The sequence below is a fragment of the Clarias gariepinus genome, chromosome 15 (genome assembly GCF_024256425.1).
Source record: "Clarias gariepinus isolate MV-2021 ecotype Netherlands chromosome 15, CGAR_prim_01v2, whole genome shotgun sequence".
NCBI lineage: Eukaryota > Metazoa > Chordata > Actinopteri > Siluriformes > Clariidae > Clarias > Clarias gariepinus.
This window is the reverse complement of record NC_071114.1, coordinates 31,730,001-31,752,500: the sequence shown is the minus strand read 5'-3', so window position 1 is coordinate 31,752,500 and position 22,500 is coordinate 31,730,001. Positions and strand designations below refer to the sequence as shown.

General features: G+C 43.2%; 2 protein-coding genes across 4 annotated transcripts in view; both read left to right on the top strand.

The window, feature by feature from the left end:
* rras2 (RAS related 2) overlaps positions 1-3,953 on the top strand; it is a 22,258-nt gene extending 18,305 nt beyond the window's left edge. For both annotated transcript variants that reach the window (XM_053512862.1, XM_053512861.1), the window contains exons 4-6: positions 637-745; positions 1,636-1,754; positions 3,138-3,953. In XM_053512862.1, the coding sequence (XP_053368837.1) occupies positions 637-745; positions 1,636-1,754; positions 3,138-3,225 (316 nt within the window). In that variant the 3' untranslated portion in view covers positions 3,226-3,953. The remainder of the gene's footprint in view (positions 1-636; positions 746-1,635; positions 1,755-3,137) is intronic.
* A 5,436-nt stretch (positions 3,954-9,389) lies between these two features.
* The window catches only part of tub (TUB bipartite transcription factor), a 43,208-nt gene continuing 30,097 nt past the window's right edge, over positions 9,390-22,500 (top strand). For both annotated transcript variants that reach the window (XM_053513413.1, XM_053513411.1), the window contains exon 1: positions 9,390-9,502. In XM_053513413.1, coding sequence (XP_053369388.1) covers positions 9,447-9,502 — 56 coding nt within the window. In that variant the 5' untranslated portion in view covers positions 9,390-9,446. The remainder of the gene's footprint in view (positions 9,503-22,500) is intronic.

The following is a 22,500-nucleotide window of genomic DNA, read 5'->3' as shown; positions in this document are numbered from 1 at the left end:
ACATACACACACACACCTTCTTTTGGAATTAATAAAGTAAACTTTCACCAGTCTTTACGTTCTGGTTATTTTACCAAAATATGCAGGATTGGTAAAGTGCAAGCTGAAGACCTAAATGTCCTTTTATAAAATAAATAGTTGTAAAAACTCGCAGAACTACAGAAGCTCGCGGTTATAAAATCTTTTTTTTTCCAACATAAACCATAATTTCAAATTAATCGATAATAATGATTAATCGTGCAGCTCACTCCCCTCTTCTGTCTCACTCCTCATGTCTCACTCCTCCTGTCTCACTCCTCCTGTCTCACTCTCCTCTCCCATCTTAGATAGCCAACCTGTGTGACATTCAGTTTCCTTTCAAGGACTGCGTGTGTGTGTGTGCGTGTGAGTGTGTGTGTGTGTGGTGTAAACAGTAATGTACTGTGTTGTGTGTACATTAACCCTTTGGTCTCCGTGACAGACGTCTCCTGAGGTTCGGCTCCGCTGTGTCTCTCACACTGACGTTCTGTTCATTAAATAAATGAGAGAGACGTCCGCCTTTTGGTAAACCTGTTACTTACTGTGTGTGTGTGTGTGTCTGTGTGTCTGTCTGTGTGTGTGTGTGTGTATGTGTGCGTGTGTGTGTGTGTCCTGCAGCTTTGAGGAAATCTACAAATTCCAAAGACAGATTCTGAGGGTGAAGGACCGGGATGAGTTTCCCATGATCCTCGTGGGCAACAAGGCTGATCTCGAACTGCAGAGACAGGTGGAGAGTGTGTGTGTGTGTGTGTGTGTGTGTGTGTGTGTATACACTTGTTTCTAAGAAGTTACCTATGATTAGTTAGATGCTTCTTCAGGGGTTTATGGTGTAAGAGTTAGTGTTAGGGTTGAGGGTTTAATGATTAAGGGGCTTATGATTTAAGGTTCAGGGTTTAGGGGTTAGGGTACACCTGGCTGATATATATATACAGTGTGTGTGTGTGTGTGTGTGTGTGTGTGTGTGTGTAAACTGCCAATCTCTCACTCTACACTCTGATTAGATCCAGTTCTCTCTTTGCTTTCATTCCTGTGTTTATCATCAGGAGATCATTAATCATTAATTAGAGTTTAATCTGCGACAGACGAGCGCCAGACACCCAGAAATTGACACCCAATTACTCAGACCCCCAGACACTCAGACCCCCAGACACTCAGACCCCCAGACACTCAGACCCCCAGACACTCAGACCCCCAGACACTCAGACCCCCAGACACTCAGACACCCAGACACCCAGACACTCAGACACCGACTCATCCAGACTTGGTCCAATCTCAGACTTTAGATCTGATATAAAGTAACTGGTTTCACTCTGAGTTGCTGTGTGTAGGAGGAGAGAGAGAGAGAGAGAGAGAGAGACCAGGTGTCACTGAGTTCATATAAACACACACACACAGATTTGGTGTTATACTGCCCTCTAGAGGATTCATAGTTCTCTCTCGCGCGCGTGTGCGCGGTGCATCAGGAGGATCTGCTCAGCGTCTTTCAGCGAACCTGAGGATCTTCACCTCGTTTTCTCTCAGAGGGACTCATTACATCCTGTCATTGTTTATACTTTTACAGTTTTTTTGTCTTATTGATTTATAACTGAGGTGTGTCTGTGTGTGTTTTTTATGCAGGTGAGTCAGGAGGAGGGGCAGCAGCTCGCGCGACAGCTCAAAGTCACGTACATGGAGGCGTCGGCTAAAATCCGCATGAATATAGACCAGGCTTTCCACGAGCTCGTCCGCGTCATCAGGTGAGTTCCAGCTTCTCCTCCTCATCTGTGCATCACCGACTTTAGTCCCTCTCTCTCTCTCGTGTGTGTGTGTGTGTGTGTGTGTGTGTGTGTGTATACAGCGTCCTCTCAAAGTATTGGAACAGCAAAGTTAGTTTTTTTTATACTGAATTAAATAAAGGACAGGTTAGAATTGTAGTTTCCATTTCCTGATATTTTTATCTAGACCTGTTAAACAAATCTTAGACCCTCGTTGTTATCTTTGACCCTTGTGGCACTTGTTGTTTGGCCCCACCCATTGATCAGCTGATAAGAAATATTGGACCATGTGACTGACAGATGTTTCTTGGTGCCCAGGTGTGTACAATGCTTCTTTAAACGTTTAACAGCTCTGAAGCTCTTGTCTTGTTCTGAGCCACGGGCTTCACCTGTTCCACCATGAAGACCAGAAAGGTTGGACTGAAGCTCACTCAGACACAGACACACAGAGATGGTCTTTTAAAGTCCTGGAGTTGAGAGGAAGTTCTACCAAAGTGCAGAGTCTGAGTGTGGAGAGAGAACGGACCTGCTGATGATCCAGAAGATACGATCTGATTGGTGAAGCTCGGTGGAGTTAGCGTCATGGCCTGGCCTGCACGGCTGCTTCTGGAACCTTCTCACTGATCTTTACTGATGATGGAGCAGCAGTAGGAACTCAAGAGGAACTTCTTCATGGAGAAAGACGATGACCTGAACCACACTCAGCACAACGCGGGACTTTCAATCAGTTCTGTGTTGGATAAATTTCCTTGTTGTACTGTACACACAGTACCAGTCAAAAGTTTATGCACCCCTTTCTAAGGGGTGGTTTCAGTGGTTCTAAGGCGTTTTTGTTTAATGATTTATTTATTTATGTTATCTGAGATAACACATATGGCATTACACAAGTAAACAAAAACATTCAGTTATTATTTTAAGACATGAAGATCAGCTGACCTGAAGAGTTCTTGTAAGAACAGTATTGTCAAGTCCATTTATAAAAACCCACCGAGCACCAGATGAACTTCTTCACATCTCCTGTTCTACTGAACCTCCAGCCTTCTGACACACAGTATGAGTGCAGATCAATCCCCGCTATCCGTTATCACCCAGATGAGGGAGGGGAACAGAACTGAAACCACCACAAGGGGGCGACAAAACCAAGACAATAATATAGTTTTAGATCTGAACTCATCATTAATCTCTTCATCTAAATTCTCTCTTTCTCCCTACACACACACACACACACACACACACACACACACACTGCAGAGATTTTGTAAAAAGATTTTAATGAGGTGTCGGAGGGAATCTTTGATTTGGCCCTGTATGTAACTGTGTGTGTGTGTGTGTGTGTGTGTGTGACCCACTTCCTTCCCCTGACAGGAAGTTCCAGGAGCAGGAGTGCCCGCCCTCCCCTGAGCCGACGCGCAAAGAGAAGGACAAGAGCGGCTGCCACTGCGTGATCGTCTGATTGGTCCGTCAACATCGCCGCTCATTCAGCTGCTATCACCAAGCCCCGCCCCTCCACCCTGCCTTCTGACATCACATCCTGTCTGGATGAACCGCCGCCTTTATCACGCGTGCATGTCTTCAAAGTAATATAAACACATGCAGCGACTCGGAGACGTCACGACTGGACGGACCGAACCGCCACGGAGCGTCTCACCTTCACGTCACCGTACCATGACATCACGGCCGCGTGTATAAAGAGTAACGCGTGACCTCGTCTCTACACAACACTACACGCCGCTTCTACTAAACGTCAACGCTTTTTGTATCCCGGAGGTTTTTGTTGCCTTACAGCGACTGAAGCGTCGGCACGCGGCAGGAACGCTGATCACCTGGCTTTTAGCAGCTCTGTGTGTGTGTGTGTGTGGGTGTGTGTGGGTGTGTGTGTTCTGCTGCATTTGTCTTCTTTCACCTGATAATTATCTGCTGAACTTTAGGGGAGAAGTTCACGTGGTCTTTATGATCAGAGGGTGAAGCTGGTTGAGAATTAAGAGTGTAATTTATACACACACACACACACACACACACACACACACACACACAGCCTGAGACTCACACTCTCCCTGCTCCAGGCAGTGTTCTTTCACATTCACTCTCTCACTCCTTCATTCTGTCACTTTATCACACGTTTATGCTTCGCTCCCTCACTCTCTCACCCCTTATCTCACTCTCACACTCTTTCTCACTCTCTCACTCCTTCTCTCACTTTATCACTCCTTCTCTTACTCTCTCCCTCACTCTCTCCCTCACTCTCTCACTCTCTCACTCCTTCTCTCACTCTGATGTTGATGTATTTCCTCCACACAGACGCCTCGTCCTACTTTCAGCCTCTTGTTGTTTTTTCCTGGCTCTGTTCTGACTCTCAGGTTCTCCTCCTCCTTTTCCTCCTCCTCCTCCTCACTCTCGGCTTGTTTCCTCACCGTTTTCTGACCACAGCGCCCCCCAGTGCCTCCACAAGGACCATCGCTGGCTGATTATTAACCAGAACTCAATAAACTGGTCATTTTTCTGGCCTTCGTTCATTTGCTGTAAAACTGATCATTTTTATTTAATTTTTTTTTATCTGAGGATCAAATTCTGCTTTTGTTTTTGTTCTGATTCTGAAGTCGATTCTTCAGCGCTGTGTAAAAGTCGTACATAGATGTCTTCATGTCTTCACGTCTTCACGTTAGTGTGTGTGGAGCGTTTTCCTCGTTTATAAACATTTGTTTGATTAAATCTTACAGTAAACTCTGATCACTTTGATTCTGAACATTAGCAGGTGAAATCTGCAGAAGATCCATGAAGGTTCTCCTCAAACTTACAGTTGAATTTATTCTGAAGCTCCTGAAGACTCTGAGACCTGAAGCGGCTTTAAAGGCCATGGAGGTTCTCCAGCGTTAAGCCTTTAATCTTCAGGAATCTCACTCAGAAACTCTTTCAGGACTTTTGCACAGCTCTGTCTGAGGTGTGTGTGTGTGTGTGTGTGTGTGTGTTCTGACAGAGTGTTGGAGACTGAGTTGGAGACTTGAGTGAATCCGTCCTCACACACGTTTGTGTCAGTTTCAGCGTTTCGTGTGTTTTTATTTCACTTTTCTCGTCTTCCTGTGCGCATCAGTGTGTTTCTGTACGAGGAACTAAACTCCTAGTTTTTGTTTTTTTTCTCACGCTGTAATATAGGAAATTAAAAAAGATGGAAATGAATCTCTGAACATGATTAAAGGTTTTTACTTCATACTTTTATATGTTATTGTCTTAAGTATTTTTATATGTTCCTAAGTTAAGATTGCTCTTGTGGAAAGAGCTTGACTCTGTGTGTGTGTGTGTGTGTGTGTGTGTGTGTGTGTGGAGGATTTAAAGATCTCCATTTATAATAAGTTTAATAGAGCTGATTATTATTATATATTATATTATCAGCTCTTTTAATATTAATTTTAATATTATTAGCAGCAGATGGATATTAGGGTCAGACAGAGTGTTTAGATTTCAGTCTAAATCTGAAACACGTCCCATGATGCACTGCGTCTGGAGGTGAAGAGCTCGCGGCCGAGTAGTCGATGCTGCTCTCAGATCAGCAGGAAACACTCAGTAGTCTGGAAGTTGTGTGTGATATCGCTGGGATAAAGTTTGACCCCGGCTGCACGACTCGGTCTTTCTGTTATAGAACTTTCGAATCGTTCTCCCTGTACAGCTCCTGGTGCTCTAATAATAATAATAATAATAACAAATAAAGTCTGTGATTAAACCAAACATCTTATAAAATGCTTCGCCTGAAACGCAGCAGAAATAATTTCCTGTTTAAAATATATAAATATATTTCGATTTTCACTTGGTGTAAGAGTCGAGTGTAAAACTACTCGAGCTCAGGTTTCCTTCTGTACGATGGTGAGAGTGAAGTTATTTCCAGCTCAGATCAGCTTAAGATTCCACACTGAGCCGACAGAAAGAGTTCAATGATGAACACAAACCTGATCCATGAACACACGCACACACACACACACACACACTCTCGAGCGAATGAGCTGAGTGTGACTTCTGACCTTTTTGACCTTGATGTGGATGCAGGAAGTGAGAAGATGTTTCACAGAGTTAAAAAAATCCAGAAGCCAAACACAGACACGTGTTCACCTGACGCTCAGCCAATCAGATCCCTGCGAGTGAAATCCTGAGGCTTGTGTCCAGACAAGTGTGTATGAGATATCAGACACTCGATGAGATTCGCTTTAAATAAGTAAAAATAGGGGCGGGGCAGCATGATGTCACAACATACAGTACCAATGTAACATTATAACAATAAACAATGTAACAATATAACAATACTTACGTAACGCTGTTGTTTTGTTTATTAGAAGTGTTTAATGTGCGTATTGATATTTTGCAGTCACATGACTCTACCATGACATCAGTCACCGTTGCGCGACGTTAGGCTGCTGTGATATTTTCTGTGATAATTAAGTCTGAGGTTTGTTTCAGAGCCAATAAATAACAGAAAGATTAGCTGATGACCCCCTGATGACCCCCTGATGACCTGCTGGGTCACCTGACGCTTTGTCACACAGATGAAAGAGTAACCTAGCGACCGATAGCTTCTGTTCTGCTGATTGTTTAATACGCAGTGTGTCGTTTTGGACTTCGTAACTTATTGAGAAGAGAAACAAGCGTGTGAAAAATGGAAGAAGGTAATAAGTAGATTAAGGATAAGTTTATTTTGTAATCATAAATTTTGGTGATTGATTTGTGATTGATTTGGTGGCGTTTGCTAACATTAGTGTTAGCATTATCTCATTCAGTGCTCCTGTGGAATACGCACTGCTTTATGCTTCAGAACATCATTTAAAGCTAACAGTGACTAATACTGAATAATATATCACCTCTTACATTTAGGCATTTGTAGGCAACAGTGGTAACTTGGTGGTTGTGGGGTTTGAACCTGGGATCTTCCGAACCGTAGTCCAATGCCTTAACCACTGAGCTACCCCTGGCCACCTCTTCTCATTATTATCTAATGGTTCTGGGGTCGAATCTCAAATAGTGTTAAATGGAAAGCTAGTGCACTGTGTAGGGTGTACAATCCCCTGTTCCACACACTAATTAGTGCCCTTGATCAGGGGTTAGAGAGGGATTAGGGATTCAGCCTTGTGTTAGAAGCTGGTTAGCTTTGTAGCTAAGTGTTAGCCGTGAGCAGAACGACGCGGACGGTTCAGAGGCGATTCAGAAGGACTTAGAAGTGATGAGTGCAGAGACGGCGTGTTGTTTAAGACGCCATAACGTTATCAGATGTGTGTTCTTACTGAAAGTGCTTCTGTGACTGGGTGTGAATGTGGGTTTAGTCACTAGCGTCACTTTTTCCATGTAGGTGAACAGACACGTGACGTTACGTAAAAATGTATATAGTAGTTTATAAAAACAAGTTAAAGTGTTATTCATTATGTTTTTACTCCAGGTGACGCAGCGAACACGGGCGTGTTTTATTGTGATTGTCGTCACACAGTCTTCACACTGACGCGTTAATCAAAAATCTAATAAATGATTTCTGCTTGTGATACGTTTAAAGCGCATATTAATGTGTTTAAAATAAATAACAAGGTTTCACAATGAAGTCTCTTATTTAATGAACTGATCTGTTATTCCTGTCGCTCTATGCTAACGCTAACTCTGGATCGTTTCAATGAGCTGAGAGGAAGTGAAGGATTTACTCAGGAGATTTATTTTATTAAACTCAGAGCTATAAATCAATAAATCCTGACATTCAGATCCTCATCTGTGAGGAATCTGGTCGGGTCATTCTCTAAAACAGCTTTAAACGCGCACACACACACACACACACACACACACACACTGTGTGGGCACTGAGCTATATCAGTATCATGAGGAGGTCAGAAGTGAAGTGTCTCTAAAAGCCTGCTGATTGTGTTCTCGATCTGAGTGTGTAAAGCTCATTACAACACACACACACACACACACACACACACACACACACACACGGCGGCTTTATTTGAGGATGAGTCAAAGGAAAGACGTTAGAATGCTTCAGTCACAGAATTTGGAACTAAGATTTCTCTCCTTCTACATACAGGAGACGTTGGAGAAGGTGAGGACATCGACCAGGCCTTGTAAGAGTGCTGGAGCACCACAGAGTTCCTCTTGTCTTCATCTCTGGTTCTGATGGTGTTGTAGGTTCTGCACAACTCCAGCTTGGTGATCACATGGGCCTTTTCGAGTTTTCCCAAAGGCTGAGAGGCTGGCTTCGTTCTTAAATGCTGAAAAGGAAGAGATGATGTTACAGGACGCCTGCCATGAGATCTACAGAATCCAGTTTATTTTACCAGGAGTGTTGGAAAGAGCTGAACTTTGATTCCAAAGGTGAAGTAACCCTCAGAATGGGTCTGGTAAGAAGTGTAACTCTCCACAGAGGAGAGAGAGAGCTGACGTCGATTCTTGGTGGAGCACAAACTGAGCACTGAGTCTCTGCTCTCTGTGCATTGTATAGCTGTAAGCTGGGCTTGATCAGGTTTCTAGCTTCAGGGCCAGAGGGATCCAGGGCTCGGATCCGGGGCAAAGCAATCAAATTCAAATTCAAATTTTATTTGTCACATACACAGTCATACACAGTACGATATGCAGTGAAATGCTTAGGCAACTGCTTGTGACCTAAAATAGAATACTAAAAATAGTAATAGGAAATAAATATGAGAATTAAAATAAAGGGTAAATAGAACTAGAAAGAACAAAATAAAATATAAAAACTAAAGTTAAAAAAAAATAACTGTACGACAAAAATACACAATATAGAAAATATTTGAAGAATGTATGAAGAAATATAAAACAATAAGAGCAGCTGAATGGGTAGGTATATTTATGTAATTTTGTGTGGAATGGTGTTAGAATAAATAGTGATGAAAGAATGGTAATATAATGTCCACTGTTTGTGCAATTCACATATTTAAAGTGACTAGTGCCGTGCAAAAAATGCTTAAAAAGTGATTTATTTAAAGTGACTTGTGACCACCAGGTGTAGTTGTGCAGTGGCCACTAGTGTAAACGAATGTCCAGAATGTCCAGTGTGTGTGTGTAAAAACCATATGTGTGTGTCGGTACTAAGTGGTGGTGTGATTCAAAATCAAAAGAAAATTTTGGAAAAGTGTATGGAATGTGAGTGTGTGTGAATCAGAATGATCAGATAATAAACCATGAACATGAGGAGTGTGTGAGAGAAATTACCCCCCCCACACACACCCCTCCAAGTGGTACAGTCTGTATTATAAAGTCATTATAAGTGTAATATATATATATATAAATAATTCAGGCACAATCAGTATTATTAGTGCCCCCCCCCCCGCCAAATGGTACAGTATATATTCATAATGCATATATAACCCCCCCCTCCCCCCCCCATACGCATATGTAATGTATGTGTTCAGGATTCAGTTGAACCCTCTATAGTGACTGTAGAAACACACACACACACACACACACACCCCTTCCGTTGGTACACTCCGTTATTCTGCAACGTTTTAAACGCACCCCCCCCCCCCCCCAACCCCCCCTCCCCCCCCCCCCCCCGCAGTGGTTCAGTCCGTGCTCTTTGATCCGGGCGGTGTGGCGCGTGCGCTTCTCTGCGCTGTACTGTATCGGGAGCGCGCGCAGGAGCATCACCGGCGGGAGTGAGACAGGGAGTGAGACAGGGAGTGAGACAGCGCGGGGATGGACGGAGTGAGCAACAGTAAGAGCATGTCCTACAGCCGCTGGAGTTATGACAGGTGAGGATCTCACACACACACACACACACACACACCGCTGTAGCTCTGCTTCCTCCAAAACAAATCGGAGTCGCGCGCACGCACGCGCTTGTGTGTGTGTGTGAGAGAGAGCTCTTACATCGGAGAATGCATTTGAAGTTCCAGGTGTAATGTAGTGTGTGTGTGTGTGTGTGTGTGATGTAAAGAGACAGTTATTAAACCCTCACACTCTCTTCCTGATACACAAACTACAACTAACACACCTGTACTGATGAATAATGATAATAATAATAATAATAATAATAACTGGACACCTATTTGCAATAAACTGCACAAACAAAGCTAACAGTATTTGTACCCGACTCGCCCCGGACCCCTTCAGTGATGTCTGTGTTTATATTGTGTTTAACGATGCACACACTCAGTGCATGTGTTTAGATGGAAATGGGATGAATCCTCATCAGCGCTGTCTCATCTTTCAGATTCACACAGCAGGGTTTAACCCTTTAATCTCTCAGCTGTCAGTATGAAAGGACGTGTCATCTGAGTAATTATGAACATACAGGGCGGAGCCACGGTCTGGATCACCAGGAAGTGTGTCTTACAGAATTGACCACCAGCATGGGTACGCCACTGACGGTGGAAGCTGGAACAGGAGCAGACCAAACACCACTCGACTTTTCTCTTTGGGCCGATCTGAAGTTAGTGTTTTATCAGAACTGATCCAGAACACTCGCAGCACGAAAGGAGGAACCCCTTAGCTCTTGTAGAATAAGAAACATTTAGCGTTCCTGTGTTCAGCATAAACACACATGTGTCTCTGGAGATGTTATACACTGTTTATGATACTGGTGGAGAAGGACTTGGTGTTAAATGGGATGCTGTTGCGAGGGTGGTGGAGTTGATGTTGATGATGGAGATGGTGTTGATAATGTAGATGGTGTTATTGATGAAGATAGTGTTGATGATGGAGATGGTGTTATTGATGTTGATGATGATGATGATGATAATGGAGATAATAGTGTGATAGATATAATGAGATAATGATGATAGAGGAGTCCTGATGGAGGAAATGGCATTGATGATGAAGACAGTATTGATGTGGAAATGGCAGAGATGGTGTTGATGGTAGTGCTGGAATTATTGGTGGAGATGCAACAAGGAAAAAATGAACGTAACTGGGAACTGGGATCCTCCTGAGGAAACCGGGGGATTTGTTGACAGATAAACCACGACTTCCCTGATGAAATGGGTTTGGATAGTTTAAAGCGACAAAGCGTGGTTTAAACTGACATGTGCCCATGTACAGAAACCTGAGCTCAGGATTAAACCTGTTTAAACAGCCAACCTCTTGTTTAAAGAATTGATATATATATTCATATCTTTTTGTTTAGAAATTATTCAGTGGTTAATCAACATGCTGATTAAACTAGCTTTTGAAAATCTGATGTACAATAAATCCAGAAATATCTAATTAAGCCGCCGTCCTGGTGCGTGATCATTCCTCAGCCATAAAAGTAAGAGTGAGATGGCTGGAGAGCTCTGACATGATGATGAGCTCTGAGTGGGAACAGTGACAGCAGCAGAGTTCTGCCGGACCTCCACATAACCAGAGCTGCGTCACGCCATCCACCCTCTGAAGTCCCGAGTCACTCTGTGCGTGAGAATGTTGGCTTGGAACCTGCGTGAAGGTCCTGAAGATATAACATAGGAATAATGGGTGCAGCTTGTAAGCAGTAAAATGCCTCTGAGAATTAAACACACGTCCTGGAGTCATGATTAACATTCTGCAGACGCACTAACCTGCCTCAAGGCAGAAACGGGAAAATGTGCTGGAAGAGGAGCATCATTCACGGTTTAAAAAGACAAACTAAAGAGGCATAGAGTAGCTGATTCCCATCTACTGCAATCCCAAAATGCAGGAATTCCGAAACCATCAAATCCGCCTCGAAAGACCCGGTCAAAATTAATTATAGAAAGTTTGTTCATATGGCCATAACATGTGCTAGCTGTTGTTTCCATCAAGCCTGAAAAATGTTCAAAACCCCACGACCACCAAGCTGCCCCTGTTGGGCCCTTGAGCTTCAACTGCTCAGATAATGAGATAAAAATGGAGGTCATCTTGGATAAGGGCATCTGCCAAATGCTATAAATGTAAATCTTTGCCAAAGAGTTGAACATTTTGTTGTGTTTGCTATTTTTTTTTACCATCAAAAGCTGAAGCCTTATTACAGGTTCCATGTTTTAGCATTAGGCTGCTAAACGTGGGACACATACAGCTGACTCGTGTCTTTATACCAACACGTGTAATTATCACAACGAATCTCATTTGAACAAGAACCAGAATTGACCAACGTGGCTTGTGATAAAAGCGTGGGCGTGTCAGGAGCGTCCGTCTCGTCTGTCTTCCCACCGTATCCACTCTGGCCGTGCGGTTCAGACATTTTCCCCTGTTTACATACGGCTAGCTGTCATACAGTATGTAACCTGAGCCATGCCAGAGTTCCCTGTACTGTGCTTAAGATCACATGTTCACATTGACCCAAGCGTGGATGCTGATCCGTGCCCGAGTGTAATACGGAGTGTTCACGTTACACAAACAGATCGGACCTTAGTGTGGACGAGTGGATGTAGTCTGTGTTGTGAAAGTGCCATAAGTCACGGGTTCCTAACCCTGGTACTGGAGAACCCTTTGTCCCTTATTTTCCTCATCTAACACTCTTTATTTGCCTAATCAGCTAATTAACGATGCTTCCTGGGCTGGATCAGGTGTGTTACAGCAGTAATGCTGGGAATGTGTGCTTTCACCAGAGGCTTCTGAGCTGCACAGTCTCTAACAGACAGTGTGTTTATTGGTAATAGCCCGAGATCTCCTCTGTGTACTGGTTTAACCTCATGCTTCTAGTGACGTCCAAACAAATGCACATCATACAGCAGGACGTCTGATGCTCCTCTAGTGTTTAGTGCTAATTAGAATGAATTAAATTCATTACTCTCAAGTACTGATCCTCAGTCTTGTCCTCAAAGTGCTGTTGTGGCGGCAGGTTTCTAATCCAGCTACAGTACGTAGGAGAGCAAGAAGAACTGATTAAACAAGTGGAATGAGGTGTTTTTCTCAGTCTGTTGCTCCTTTTCCCTGATGAATGCTGATGTTCTCTTCTTCATGGCTCATGGTTGTCAGTTTCGTGCAGCAGAGAGATCAGGCGTGAAGGTAACACAATGTCCCTGTGTTGTGGATCATAAATGTGGACTTCATTTTAACTAAAACACATCTCCTAATCTCACTGTCTGGTGTCACCCAGATGAGGAGGGGTTCCACTGAGAGTCCGGTTCCTCTCAGGGTTCCTTCCTCATCTGGGTGACACCAGACAGTGAGATTAGGAGATGTGTTAAAATCGGATGCTTTTTCATTCCTGCTGTGACGCCCATGATTCCTGAGATCTGAGAGTTTCTGAGTGTGACGGCCTACACACTTCTTTTTGCCATTTAAATGTCATTTAAACTACAGTAATGTTCCAGTGTGTCTGCATGAGTCAAACCATCCGTCATGGCGAGAGGACAGTCTGCTCTAATAGACCAGATAAATGTCAAGCAACATCTCTTTAGGGTTCTGAAGAGCCTCACAGTCTGATGGAGACCAACAGCACCTGGACCCTGAATAGGAGGAGCAGAACTCCATCACGCTGAGCGCTGGCACGGGTTTCCTGAAACACAGAATCGACATAGACACAAAGCCCCCCCCAACACACACACACACACACACATAGGAAGGGGAAAGTCGGGTCAGAACATCACAGGAGGATATGAGGGCGTGTCTTAATCTCGCATATTCATGCAAACAGTTGATGATAAACAGTTGATGGTAATGGTTTAAAACGACATGTTTGTGTTGATCACACAAGGACACATGATGTTTGGATGGTCTCGTGGTGAGGAGATCAGCTGGATCTGGATCTTATGGCTCTGTATCTGAGGATGACGAGACCATGTTGGTCATAAAGGTTTAAAAGCTGCGTCAGAGATGTAAGACCTGAAGCAGGAAGATGTTTTCCCTCGTGAACAATAAGGAACTCGTTCTTATTAGCATTGCAGAACATTAGGCCTTGAAGCACGAGTCCCGGACCGAGCTTGGATCTTTTATCTCTTCATTAAAACACCTCCAGCGTTCCTCTCAGTCTGCACACGTGGTCAGAAAGCAGCCGAGCGCAGGAGTGTGTGTGGGGTTAAACACAGCTGGAGCATTTGGTACAAACTGTCCCTGTACACGGTTTTTCTTTACTGAACACATTCATTTATTCTTTTCCACCTTTTTTGGTTGGTGTTCTTTCCTTTGTGAGATCAGTGTGTTTTCGTTCCTCCTGTGGATTTTACACTGTTGGACTCGGGAGCTGTCTGACTGGTGTTTGTACGGAGTGTGTCACAACATTCCCACCAACAGGTTTGATTCTGATGGGGATAAAACTTTATTCCGAACATCATTAGCTGTTATTCTGTACACTCCCAACATTACACAAATAATCAGAAGTGTATCATGTAACCACCTCAATCAGAGGGGCGTGTAAACTTCTGCTACTGATCAGTAAACTCAGCGAGAACAAACACCTCTCTCTCTTTCTGTCTCTCTCTCTCTGATTGGCTCACATCTCACACACAGTAAAGCTTCTAACCAATCACAGATAAGACTGAGATCATGCAGGAGGCGGGGTTTATCGGAAAAGACAGGAAGCCTGACATCACCTCGGAGCTGGAGAAAAAAAACACACACACACTCCTGTTATATTTGGAGCAGATTAAACACGTGACAGTGAGCGGAGGGTTCGTCGAATCTAAATTAATGGCTCAACTTGATTATTTTTTTTACATTTATTCAGTTTTAGTTTTTTTAAAAGCACAGTGTTACCTGTTTGTCTCAACAGATCCCAGACTGTAGGACGTTGGGGCACCAACACAGCATTAATCCAGTCAACATTTATCTTTACAGTGTCGAGAGACGCAGCTCCTGATAACAGACTCCAGATTCAGGAGCTTTCAGTTGTTTTTGTGTAAATACAAGTAAAATACACTCGGTATCAGCTAAATAATGTTAAATCACTTTATTAAAGGTGTGTGTGTGTGTGTGTGTGTGTGTGTGAAGTGTAAAAAGCTGTTTACTCTGTAAAACACCACCAAACTAAAAGGCGGGACACACGGAGTGATGTTAAAGTCCAAGTTGCTGTTTAAAGCTGATTCTGATTGAACAGCGTCCCACCAACATCTGGATCCTGAAACTAAAAGGTGTAAATTACAGCGAGCGCTTCAACAGGCGGCTCTGACTCGGCGGTGTTCACAGTGAACACACCACCGCCACACGCTTCTCACCGCATCACATCTGATGATCTCCTCCCTCAGCGCTGCGAGCGTTCGGTGTCGGTTTCTGATGGATCGGTCGGGTGGTGTTGGTTCTGCGAGTGTGGGTCCAGACCTTTGGGCCACGCCCTATTAAACGCGAGTTAGTATTAAGTTTGAGATAAAGATGAAAGGAAAGCACTAATGAACTTTCTCAGTACTTGTGTGTCCGGTGGTGGATGTTGATGTGATACCTGCTGTTTCCCTGACTGAGACGGTGATGTGATGTCTGGGAGGATGTCCCCCACTGTCTGATGGTGAGGATGGGGGACGTTCTGCCTGGGATATGGTTTGTTAGGTTTCAAATCAAGATATAAATATCGAAGGCTGAAATCCTTTATCTAATACTTTACACTGTATGTATTACACAGTAGTCAGTAATCTCCTCATCAATCTCTACGGCTTCAGTCAGTTTCCATGGTTACCACTGCTCACCAGATCCTCGTCTCTCTCTCTCTCTCTAATCTGTTTATGCTGGACGTCTGATTCTGCCGGTTCTCCTGTGTATGGATTTGTCCTCGTGTTTGTCTGAAACACTGCAGTGACGTGTAACGTGTCCTGGGTGCGAGTGGGCGTGGCCTGATTTAATCAGAGACTTGATGATCCGAGTGTCACAACCTCACCACCAAACACCTGTTAAACACGTCACAACCCCGATCCTGAGGCCTGAAGAGGCGACAGTGTGAACTCCTTGTTCGGCTCAGTGACGTATTAAACTCTTTTATCTTCACTGCCGGGGCTCACGTCCTCCGAGAGTGACTTCAGTTTGGTGATGAACAGCATGATGGAGCTCCTCAACACATCACTGGGGGTAAAGTGCAGAGGTCTTTATAAAGAAGATCCACACTGGGAATATCGACTCTCTACACGAACCTAATGTCATTCTCAATACTAGCCTTCAGCACGAAAGGCCTGGACTTAGACTTCAGAACATCAGTAACATCTGACACAAAGATCCAAAAACACTGAAGCATCAGACTTTTTGAAAATGAATAGTTATGTCACTCTCAAAACTTTTGGCTCCTTCTGTAGTCTCGGGTTCCACGGCACGCCAAGGGTGATGGAGAACATTTCAAGGAGCAAAAGGTTTCAGTTAAAACTATTTTAAGATCATTCTAAGATAAAACCTGGGTTTGAGACTAATTCTCTGACAGAGTTGGGAGAAAAGATCTTTTGATGATGAACACCATAAAATGTGTTTCTGTTGCGCCACTCAGAAGCTGGTGCACACAGGATGGGTTCACACCTGAGGCTGATCGCTCATCATGTCTGATCACACTGAGATCCAGAACATTCCAGTCAACCTCTGATCGACCGGGACATCTCCATTATAAATGTAGAAATAAGCTACTGTGGCGAGACATGAATCTGAACACAAAGGAATTAGGATTCAGAACTGAATTGATTTTCTCTCGTCTCTAATATTACACACAGAATAATGAGACGTGCACAGTAAACTGTTTAAAAGACCCTTTTATTCTGCTGTTTGGTGTTTAGGGGCTGGACTGTTGTGAGGAGGTTGTGGGGTTGTGGCACCAGCTTTTGTTAAGTACAGGCGTGAGCTCCGAGGGAAACGGCTGGGAAACTCTGTGAGAGATCAGTGCACTGTGGTGGTGATGATCTGATCCTGATTCACTGAAAAACTCCAATCACTTTGGTACATCACACACACACACACACACACACACGCACACACACACGGTACATTTGCAGGATAATCGTTAATATTTTATTGTTGCACTCTGTCGTATAACATCAGATTTTAGTGAAACATGGAGTCGAACCGCGAGCTGAGTTTGGGGTTTGTAGAAGGTTGAGGTTCGAGTCGTGTGGATTTTAAAGAGGCTCTCACTGATGTGCATGCAGCTCGTCTTTGTGTCAGTATTAATAGCAGACTTGAGTGTTGAGAGTTTTAAGTGCAGGCTGACAGAAGTGTGAGGTTTGAGTCAGAGGCTGGAGGCAGATTCAGATCAGAGCGTGGTCTCGGTGCAGACGTGGCCCTGAATACAAAAATCCCCTTCCTCCTCTCGCTGGTTAACACTCTCTGAATTAAAGATCAGGCAGAACAAACTGGTTTCAGCAAAGCAGCGCTGGAGCCGGGTTCAGAGACGAGCGGCTCGTCATCAGCTCCGCGTCTTCCTCACGTCTTCCTCGCGTCTTCCTCACGTCTACCTTACATCTTCCTCACATCTTCCTCACGTCTTCCTCACGTCTTCCTCGCGTCTTCCTCACATCTTCCTCGCGTCCTTCTCACCGTCGCTGATGAACAGAGCTTACAGATCCACAGGCACATTAGAGCTTTGATCAGAGCCGCGAGAGCTAACGTGATGAGAAACCAGACGAAATTTAAATAAATCCAATAAATTTCAGAAGTAGTGAAGGACGAGCTCGTTATCTTAATCGGTGCTTTTCATCATCATCATCATCATCATCATCATGTTAAAATCAAGACATTACTCATGAACTGTGCGAGTGTGTGTGAGTGTGTGTGTGTGTGTGTGTGTCTATTAAAACAGGAGCTGGACGTGTCTTTGGTGCTGAAGCGCCATCATGTGGCAGAGTAAATAATTAAATGTTTATTTCATAGGAATTGAAAATGTTTATTTTATTGCTTTGCATATTAATGAAGTTATCAGTGAAACCTGGGTTAAACGCGCCGGTCTAAAGCAGCGATGTGGATGTTAAAGCGCAGCCGTCAGTGTGAAGCGGATTTTCTGTCTCAGTCTCGTTTATCTCTCATGAGCTGGAGGCTGGAGGCAGTAACACGACATCACTGACGCTCCAGACGCAGAACTGTTTAACACCACTGACTGATTCATCAAACATCTGACCTGCAACACAGGAGAAAGAGACACACACACTCCTCACACACACATAAACATGTGACCCTGTAGGGCACCGTGCCAGTGTCGGGCGGAGACGAGGATGCAGACGCACCTGAGCTTTACTGAACCGAAGGGACAGTTTAGGTGTACTGCCACTAGGGGTCAGACTGGCTCTGTTCACTCACTGAAGACCAAAGTGTGTGGAGTTAAACACACAGGGTGTGAGTTCAGGACCAAACATGAGGGATAAAATCTATTATTATTATTATTATTATTATAAATAGTTGATTAATGAGATTTCTCTGTGTATACATGACTGAAGGATCTCCTTTGTGTGTGTGTGTGTGTGTGTGTGTGTGTGTGTGTGGCAGAGTGTTTTACCTCCTGTAATCATCATCATCATCATCATCATCTTCACACTCTGCAGGTTTATAACCAGTGGGTGAGTTGTGTTTTTGAACTTAAGAAAATCACACACACACACGAATATCGTCATTTAAAATGAAATAAAAAAACATTTCTTGTACGTGTTGTATTTTACATCAGTTAATTGGAAATAAATGAAAAAATGTTAATCACTTTGACTGGGATGTCATGCAGCAGATCAGATCAGACTATGAAGAGCAGTAACACTCCGACACGTTTCTGTAGACGTCACTGAACTCTTTCCTGAAACTTATATTATATTGTATTATATTTATTATTGATGGAATGAAAAGGTTTTTGCTCCTTCCTGATTCTTTTGTTATTGAAATGATTCAGCTCATCATTTAATATTCCATAAAGATAACCCGAGTAAATACAAAATGGATTTTTTTTATTCGAAAAAAAAAAAAAATATATTAAGGAAAAAACTTGTTCCGAACTTAACTGACCCCGCTAAGTTGTAAACTAACCGTGATTAACCACATTTATTGGCGAGCTAAGTTAAGTTCACACCAGGACCTGGGGTTACTGCCTGACCTGCTGAATCAAGAAATCACTTTATATTTGCTCTGTAACTTTTACTGAGCTCGTGTGAGAGAAGGACAGACATGGCTGACTCAGACGGGATTGAAATCACAAAGTACGTCTGTGAAACAGAAATTTCTCTAAGGACCCCCTGTAGAACTAGTCCCGTCCGAATCTTACATGGGCCAAAAAAACGTCTTGATTATCCCCAAGACTTTTGGGTCAGAATTCTGTGGACTGATGAGACAAAACTTAGTACACATTGTACACTTAGTACAAAACTGTAGTAGTCTAGTAGTGTGATGATCTGGGGCTTTGCGGCTTCGGGACCTGGACGACTCGCCGTGATTGATGGTACCGTGAATTCTGAGCTCCACCAGACAGTCCTGGAGGAGAAAGTGCAGCCATCAGTTCATCACCTCGGGTTCGAGCGCACTCGGGTTCTGCAGCAGCACAACGATCCAAAACACAGCAAGTCCGCTTCTGAATGGCTCAAAAATACAAAATTACGGTTCCGGTGCGACCTTAAACAGGTTAAACCCTCCAATGTTGCTGAAATAAAACAATTCTGCAAAGAAAAATGGACCAAAACTCCTCCACAGTGATGTGAAGAACCCATCACCAGTTACCACTCCATTGCAGTTGTGATGCAGAACGTGGCACAAACAGTTAGTAGGTCTGGGGGCGTTTACTTTTTCCCATAGGGCCCCTAAGGTCCGTACAACCTTTTTTTGTCTCAATAAATTAAATAAAATTGCATTTTGTGGTTACTCGGGTTACCTTTGTGTAATATTACAATTAGTTTGATGATCTCAATAACTTAAGTAAGTACAAAAGAACCCTTTTCACAGCAGTGTTTTGTATTTAACATATCTTTGCTCTTTGCACTTACTGTAAGCGTGAGTTCCTGCTGGATGAGAATCTCGTGTTCCTGATTTAACTTTCACGCAGTGTGTACAGCTGACACCAGGACGAGCGCTTAGACACACATCAGGAAGGAAGTTAAAGTTATATGCAAATTTATGTGATCATTTTTTTGGTGTGGTTGCCATAGTAACAGGCTGCGTCAAGTGTGTCAGACATGAGAAAGATGTCAGTTTATTAACCATCTCTCTCTTTCTCACACACACACACACACACACACACACACACACACACACACACACACACTTCTTTAATTATTCAGCTGTAAAATCTAGATGTGATGTTTAAGTGGAAATGTGGCTGTAAATAGCAGTGTGTGTGTGTGTGTGTGTGTGTGGTTAAGTAGTCCAGCCACAAGGATGCGCTGTAAACACCGTCTGTGCACGTAGATGAGCCTGTGAATTCCTGGCGGGGTCACATGACAAGTTTAAAACAAACAAAAGTATTGTTAGTTTATATCTGAAAGTGGATTTAAATTTTAAACCTAAAGTGATGCTTTTCCTGTAAACCATCTGATCTCTAATCTCTGTTCTTAAACAAACAAACAAACTTGTTTTACAGTGTGTGTCACCGCTTTAACCGCTTATGAATATAAGAAAATCCACACCTGCACATTTGTACACACATACGCACACACACGCACACACACACACACGCGCGCACACACACACAGTTTCCCCACACAGATGTGCGTATCCAGCTGCTCAATGCTCAGTACAGGTCTAATATTGTATAACAGAAGTATTTATTACACACTCAATTGACGGGCGCTAAATTAACATTCTTATGATAAAGTAGCTTCATGTATTAAACTCACACTTTACAAACTTCATCGTTTAAAACTAGTCCCAGTGTTCATTATACCCGTGTTGTTTATTTACAGTCCTGTAACAAATCCTGTAAAATCCTGTAAAAGAGAAGACCTAGCTAAAACAGTTTAGCGCTACGAGCGCTACGAGCTTTTCTCCGCTCTGTACACAGCCCTCGTCTTGGCTTTAACCCTGAGGTCAGATTTAATCTTAAGTTGTTGCTCTACTGGAAGTTTATATTTAAAAAAGTTTCTCTTTCCCTAAAAATCTTCACCCTGTCTAACACCTCCGTCTGGTTGCTAACGGTAACATCAAAACAAAATGTCTCGTCCCGACAGATCAGAGTTTGACAGCGGCATGATGATAGACTCATCCAACTGATTGATTGACTGATTGATTGATTCTATATTTATTAATAACCAGAGGAGTGTAATACCTAAATAACTTAAATAATTCTTCTGATTGTGTAAAGCTGCTTTGCGATAATGTTAATTGTTAAAAGCGCTAAACAAATAAAAATTGAATTGAGTTGAATTAGTACCACGTTTCACCACACCTTCATCACGGGACGTTTAGGGGGCGCTGTTTCACTCTGTGAGGAAGAGGGAGGAGGCGGCGCTCAGCAGGAGCACACGCCAGGATATCACCGACACGCAACTGTTAAACTGAGTGTTTTTAATAAAATGATAAATGCAGTCGGAAAAACAGGGAAGTCTGACCAGAGGAAACATCACTCGGTACCTTTATACTGAAATGTAAACCTGAGATTCTATCACTTCATTTCGTACTTAATTTATTTACAATAACCAGAATATCACCAAAATATATTCGATATGCATTATTTCCCCTTTAATTAAAAAATGTAAATAATCCTGAGGTTCATATATTTATTAAACTCTTTTGTTTGTTCTTCTCTTTCATCTTTCTTTCTCTTTGGAATGTAAAATAAAGATGAAGTAAATTAGAGGATGTAGGAAACACATTATGAATATGAATAAATTTGACGACATCACCAATGACGCCACACACATCTCCAGGAAAAACAGCCGTCACTTTACTAGGACGGATGCAGCGATATTACCGTAGCAACCGTGTGCCCATAGGTGTTGCTATGGCAACCGAAATTAGCAGCACCTTGGAGTGCCTCTCCTTGGACAAGTCATAGAAGAAAGAGAGAGAGAGAGAGAGACTAGAATAATTGAGCTCAAGTGTGTGTGTGTGTGTGTGTGTGTGTGTGTGTGTGTGTGTGTGCATTTTATTAAAGTCTGTTAATTAGTTGTTTTGTTCGTCTCTTAGGTTATTTGAGGAAGAAACATGAATACACTGCACTATTTTTATTTGCTTTTTAAATAAAATCAATAAATCTAAATATGCAAATTAGTTAATGATGTCATCTGGTGACTTCTATTGACTTTCTGTGTTGTTTTTATTTGATATACACCGCATCTTCCCTTAATATTCTACATGATTAGTTGATGTGTAGGTTACACGGTGTCAAGTCGAGTGTTTTCTCAGACACACACACACACACACACATGTGTGCTGCTGAACCCCTCAGTGTGTGTGTAACGTCAGTAATAATGCAGATAGTCACCTTGTAAAGGTCGCGGTGCTCATCTCTACCCCGAGCCGGAGGCCCCGCCGTGAGGTGAGCTTGTCATTAAGGAGCATTGATTTTGCGTTCTGCAGCTTTTTCTCTGAAAAAAATCTCCTGCTGTTGAACAGAATTCAGGATCGATGTTCCCGAGAGCCACAAAACCTCGGGGGGTCTGAGGGCTTAAACATGCTGACGGCGTTCATGAAGTCACTCGACTCCAGTCTGCACGGAGGTTCACTGAACTTCACGAGCTGGGTTTAATCCCAGTACGCGTGTGTTTTCATTGAACTCGTGTGACTCAACAAACGAATGCTGACGGTACGAGCGATCAGTGATCAGGTTTTGTCTCCCAGCTAGAGCTGAAGATCTTTGCTCGAGCCCGACGAGACCCGACAGGACCCGATGGTTTAAAAGGCTGTCAATCAAAATGTACTTGTCGGGCTCAGGACGATATCTGTCGGGCCTAACTTTCAGGGCCCGATTACGGTTCTACAGTACTCCCAGCTACCCGGCCCATCTTGAGAGGTG